Here is a 5991-nt window from a genome sequence, read left to right on the forward strand (position 1 = left end):
TATAGCTTAGGTGAATGAATGAATGAATTGAATGAATGAATGACTGCCACCTTCACCACATCTAGGACCCTTCTTCATTTCTTCTGCCCCAGACACATGAACCCTACAGAAACCTATATCCTGCAGGACAAACCACCCCACAGGTCAAGAAGAGGCCGTGACTCGGACCAGGCCTGGAGTGACCAGCTGCCTGGTGTAAACAGGTGTGCACAGAAAAGCACCTCAGAGTGGAAGGACTTTAGACGTGGGGTTCGCATGTCTCAGATGGCCCCGAAGGTACTGATTCAGGCTCTGGTGCTCCTGGGCGGCAAGACTCAGATTCTGCTCCATCTCCTCCCCTCTCTGGGCGGGTCTCTGGCATCTCTGGCCCATGAGGGTCAATCTGTGTGGAGCGGACAAGCTCTGAGCACGTGTGGGTCTGAGGTTCCTCTTCCATGCAGGGCTGAGGTCTCCTGCTCCTCCCCAGCTTCCTGTCCGGCCCTGTAGCCCTTCCCCTTCACTCCCTTCCTCTTCTCTGCTCACACAGGAAGCCCAGGAAGCCTCTTCCTCAGACATGCTGCTGCTGCTACTGCTGCCCCTGCTGTGGGCAGGTGAGTGGCTGTGGGGAGAGGGGTTGTCGGGCTGGGCCAAGCTGACCCTTGTTTCCCCACAGGGGCCCTGGCTATGGATCCAAATATCTGGCTGCAAGTGCAGGAGTCAGTGACGGTACAGGAGGGTTTGTGCGTCCTCGTGCCCTGCACTTTCTCCCATCCCATACTCTACCACACCAGGAATTCCTCAGTTCATGGTTACTGGTTCCGGGAAGGAGCCATTGTATCCTGGGACTCCCCAGTGGCCACAAACAAGCTAGATCAAGAAGTACAGGAGGAGACTCAGGGCCGATTCCACCTCCTTGGGGATCCCAGTAGGAACAACTGCTCCCTGAGCATCGTAGATGCCAGGAGGATGGATAATGGTTCATACTTCTTTCGGATGGAGAGAGGAAGTACGGAACACAGTTACATATCTACCCAGCTCTCTGTGCATGTGACAGGTGAGGCATAGGCTCCAGAAGCAGCCACAAGGGAAGGTCAAAGGGACCTCAGGACAGGGCTTGGGATGGGACCCATGTCCTGGAAGGGGGTTGGGAATGAAGCCTGTCAGACTCAGGGGAGGACCCAGACCAGAACCCGAGCTTCCCTCAGGGCTGTACCTCAGACACCCCTTCCTGATCCTGCATCCCCGTTTCCTCACCAGCCCTGACCCACAGGCCCAACATCTTCATCCCGAGGACCCTGGAATCTGGCCACCCCAGGAACCTGACCTGCTCTGTGCCCTGGGCCTGTAAGCAGGGGACGCCCCCAATCTTCTCCTGGATGTCAGCTGCCCCCATCTCCCTGGGTCCCAGGACCCTCCACTCCTCAGCGCTCACGATCATCCCATGGCCCCAGGACCACGGCACCAACCTCACCTGTCAAGTGACGTTCCCCGGAGCTGGTGTGACCACGGAGAGAACCATCCAGCTCAGTGTCTCCTGTGAGTGCTGGGCCAGGACGCGTGGTCCCTGAGGGTGTGATGGGGGGAGGACCAGGAGAGAGGAGCACCGGGACTGGGGCCACTGGTGGCTGTGTCCTACAGGCCTGGCTGAGTAGAAGACCTAGGACACAAGCCCTGTCTTTCTACATTTCTGTGGCTTCTGGGGTAGGGAAGGAGTGCCGCCCTTATCTCACCCTCACCCCAGCTGAATGGGAAATCCTCTCTTGTTGTCCTAGATGCTCTAGGGAACCTAAAGATTGGTGTCTCCCTAGGAGAAGGCACAGGTAGGATAGAAACTCCCTCCTTGGGAAGAAGAGACCTTCAGCTCAGGGCAGGGGTGGGCCTCTCCTCATCCTGACCTCACCTCATCCTGGTGATCTGACACCCTTTTGTGGGTGAACCAAGGCCCCATTCCCATCCTCAGCCCCCATGGCCACCTGATTACCTGTCCCCATTGCCCCCTCACTCCCCTCAGACCCCACACACAACCCCCTCAACCCCACAACAAGGGCAGGGTGATATTCACACACAGACCCAGCCTTTCAGCTTCCCTACATTCATCACCTGAACACGCCTCCTGCCTCCTCTTTCTATTTCCCCGTGTAGTTCTGACCTAAGTGCTTCTGGACAGTCTCATGGGCAAAAATTTAACAATGCACGGCAGAGTCTGTCCTCAGATGTCCATCCTCCTCCCCAGAACTGACCAGTGTCCACCCTGGCTGCTCTGAGCCTTGGTGTGTTCACCTGAAGGATCTCACAGGTCATTTGGCATCAACAGTATAGACTGTTCTTATCCTCCTGTAGGACGCCTGTGGTATTCCATTGCACGAATAGAAATTCTGTATAAATCTTCTGCTCCTGGAAAAGCATGGCATTGATTCTGTTCTACCAACAGACACACTGCAATGAATAATCTTGTATCTACTTCAGCAAGTGTATGCCTATGTATGTGGGATCTGTTCCTAAATGCAAAATAGCTAGCTTATATGTTCTTTTTAACCTTGTGAAATACGGCAAAATTTTTCTCAATCAAGAGTGGGCAAGCTGACATTCCCAAAAGTAAGGGGTCAAAGTGCTTGTTTTCATCAACCCAGTGTGGAAGGAGACCTTTTGATTTTTGCCAATGTCAGGTGAAAATTGTGTCCGTATAGTTTTTATTAGATAAAAATTCACATAACATTAAATTCACCATTTTAATCATTTTAAATTGTATGATAAAATGGCTTTTAGAATGCTCACAATGTTCTTGAACCATCCCACTATCTAATTCCAGAACATTTTAATCACTCAAAAAAAAACCTCTGTGACTTTTTGAGGAAATACCAGACTGTTGTCCACAGTGTAAGCACCACTGTATGTTGCACCACCAATGGGTTTGGGTTGCAATTTCTCCATATTCTTGCAAAAATTCTCATTTTTCTTTTCTTTTCTTTTTTTTTTTTTTTGTTTTGTTTTTTGTTTTTTGAGATTGAAGTCTCACTCTGTCGTCCAGGCTGGAGCACAGTGACACAATCTCGATCCACTGCAACCTCCACCTCCCAGGTCCAAGCAATTCTCGTGCCTCAGCCTCCCAAGTAGCTGAGATTACAGGCACCCACCACAATGCCCGGCTATTTTCTTTTTTTTTTTTAGTAGAGACGGGGTTTCCCCATGTTGGCTAGGCTGATATCGAACTCCTGACCTCAAGTAATCTGCCTGCCTCGGCCTCCCAAATTGCTGGGATTACAGGTGTGAGCCACTGCACCCAGCCTCATTTTTCTTTTTCTTTTTTTGATACAGGGTCTCGCTCTGTCACCCAGGCTGGACTGCAGTGGTGCAATCTCACCTCACTGCAACCTCACCTCCCAGATTCAAGCAATTCTCCTGCCTCAGTCTCCTGAGTAGCTGGGATTACAGGCATGTACTACCACGCACGGATAATTTTCGTATTTTTAGTAGAAATGGGGTTTCACCATGTTGTCCAGACTGGTCTCAAACTCCTGACCTTAGGTGATCCACCCGCCTCGGCCTCTTAAAGTGCTGGGATTACAGGCATGAGCCACCATGCCCAGCCTCATTTTTCTTTTTCTTTTTCTTTTTTTTTTTTCTTTTCTTTTTTGGATGGAGTCTCACTCTGTCACCTAGGCTGGAGTGCAATGGCGTGATCTCAGCTTACTGCAATCTCTGCCTCTGGGTTCAAGCAATTCTCCTGCCTCAGCCTCCTGAGTAGCTGGGATTACAGGCGCATGACACCAAGCCCAGCTATTTTTTGTATTTTTAGTAGAGACAGGGTTTCACCATGTTGGTCAGGCTGGTCTCGAATTTCTGACCTCATGATCTGCCCACCTTGGCCTCCCAAAGTGCTGGGATTACAGGTGTGAGCACCGTGCCAGGCCTCATTTTTGTTTTTTGAAAGATGTATAGCCTAATAGTGAGTGTAAGGTACATCATTGTAGATTTAATATGCATTAACATAATGATGAATGATGTTGAGCATATTTTCATGGTCTTATTGATTATTTATATCTTTTTGGTAAAAGTTTTATTTAAGTCCTTTGTCCATTTTTTCATTGGGTAATTTGGGTTGTTTGTAATTTGAGTTGTAAGTGCTCTTTATATATGTTGGATACTAGACCCTTACCAAATCCATGATTTGCTAATATATGCTCCCATTTTGTGAGCTATCATTTCACTTTTCTGATAGTGTCAATCACTAAACAGAGTTTTTAATTTTGATAAAGTTCAACTTACATATCATTTCTCTACCCAACCATTGGACAGTCAGGGCATGGTTTATGGTAAGCCCTGGGCTCATGTGATCTCACATCCAGGGATGCCTGAAGGGTCTGGAGAACCTTCCTCTTCTTATGTTCAATATGGACACAGATTGTGGTTTGTCAAGTGAATCAACCTCATCCCACTTTTTTGTAGGGAAATCAAGGCCTGTGACAAACGTGGTTCTGGTGGCCATTGGGGAGGCTGCTGTGAAGATCCTGCTTCTCTGCCTCTGCCTCACCTTCCTCAGGTGAGCACTGCCCCAGGGGAAATGTGTGGTGGGCGGGAGACGTGATGCTGAATCCCAGAATCTCAATCATGGAGATACTCAAATACCTTAAGAGCACCTAGGACCAGGCAAGGAGCTCAATTGGTGGTGAGAATTTCACATGGTTCATTTGTGGTCAGGCCTGTGTCTGTCCCAACCCTAGGCCAAATGCCAGGGTGGAGAGGTTTCTGTTCTCATAAAGAAGATCTTGAGGGCTAGGCCTGCTCTCTCCACCACATTTTCTATCAGCCCCTTTGCAGTGCACAGGGAGGTGAGTCTGCTGCCCTCTGCACCCCAATCTGGCCACACTTTTATGCCCTGATCTCTTCACTCAGTGTGAGGTCCTGCCGGAGGAAGGTGGCAAAGGCAGCAGCAGCTGTGGAGGCTGAAAACACTGCCATGGGCTAATCTCTCAGGTGAGTGTTGTGGACGTCTCACCCTCCAATATCGTGCTGGATGACTTCATTCGATGGCCCCCAATATAGCTGCACTCAGCATGGCCAAAGTTGAACCTCCCATGTCCGTCCCCAAACCCACTTCTCTGCAGCCCCATCTCTACAGTCAGAACCAGCTTGTGGGTCTCCACCTTGACCGCCCCACCTTCTCCAGATCCCATAAATCACTCACTCTTGTCCCTCCTTCTCCCAAGCAGGGCTCATTTGGTGCCCTTTTCTCCATCCTGACCCTGGTCATGTCTGGGTCCTCACCTCCTCCCTGGTCACTGAACCACCCTCACCTTTTGCCTCCCTGTCTCCCCAGCACAGGCCTCCAGACTCTGCTTCCAGATGCCTCCTCGTCCAGTGCCTCCACAGTCTGAACAGCCTTGTCTCCTTGTTTCCTCTCCACTGCTGGAGAACACCACCGTCTGGACTGAAGGCCTTGCACGGTCCGTCCTCCACTGGACTCTCCTGATCCCTCCTTTCTCTGTGTCACCCAAAGTCTCCCCACACCCACTGGGCCAAGCCCTCTATGACTCTGAGACTTTGCATGTGTAGTTCCCTTTCCTGAAATGCCCTTCCCTCCCATTCCTGCCAAATCCAGGTCCTGATTGTCCTTCAGGCTCAGTCTTAAATGTCACCCGTGTGTGTGTGTGTGTCTGTGTGTGTGTGTGTGTTTCCTGTATGAAATTGAGGGAAGGGGTGACATTTATTCATTAATCTATAGATTCTTTGGTAACTATACTGAAATATGCTGGCACACCTACTATGTGCCAGTATTGTTGTAGGTGCCAGGGGTCCATTGGTAGACATAGCATCAGAAATCTCAGTATTAAGAAGATGTTCTGGGCTGGGCATCGTGGCTCACACCTGTAATCCCAGCAGTTTGGGAGGCTGAGACAGTGGATCACCTGAGATCAGGAGTTCGAGACCAGCCTGACCAACAAGGTGAAACTCCATCTCTACTAAAAATCAAAAATTAGGCAGGCGTGGTGGTATGTGCCTGTAGTCCCAGCT

General features: G+C 50.1%; 1 protein-coding gene across 1 annotated transcript; it reads left to right on the top strand.

Annotated features, from left to right (window-relative positions):
- Window positions 1-532: 532 nt before the first annotated feature.
- Window positions 533-5521, top strand: LOC129020644 (myeloid cell surface antigen CD33-like). The gene is made up of 6 exons (XM_054465248.1): window positions 533-590; window positions 653-1033; window positions 1237-1515; window positions 4426-4519; window positions 4873-4953; window positions 5297-5521. The coding sequence occupies exons 1-5, from the start codon at window positions 554-556 to the stop codon at window positions 4943-4945; spliced, it is 864 nt and encodes a 287-aa protein (XP_054321223.1). The 5' UTR covers window positions 533-553; the 3' UTR covers window positions 4946-4953; window positions 5297-5521.
- The last annotated feature ends 470 nt before the right edge of the window (window positions 5522-5991 follow it).

This window comes from Pongo pygmaeus, chromosome 20, assembly GCF_028885625.2.
Source record: "Pongo pygmaeus isolate AG05252 chromosome 20, NHGRI_mPonPyg2-v2.0_pri, whole genome shotgun sequence".
In the NCBI taxonomy this organism is placed as follows: domain Eukaryota; kingdom Metazoa; phylum Chordata; class Mammalia; order Primates; family Hominidae; genus Pongo; species Pongo pygmaeus.

Bases quoted from the DNA above. Each gene is read 5' to 3' on its own strand.
- LOC129020644 (XM_054465248.1), top strand. From the start codon at position 554: ATGCTGCTGCTGCTACTGCTGCCCCTGCTGTGGGCAG. The intron at 591-652 runs GTGAGTGGCTGT...GTTTCCCCACAG, and splicing joins GCTGCCCCTGCTGTGGGCAG to GGGCCCTGGCTATGGATCCA. The intron at 1,516-4,425 runs GTGAGTGCTGGG...ACTTTTTTGTAG, and splicing joins CATCCAGCTCAGTGTCTCCT to GGAAATCAAGGCCTGTGACA.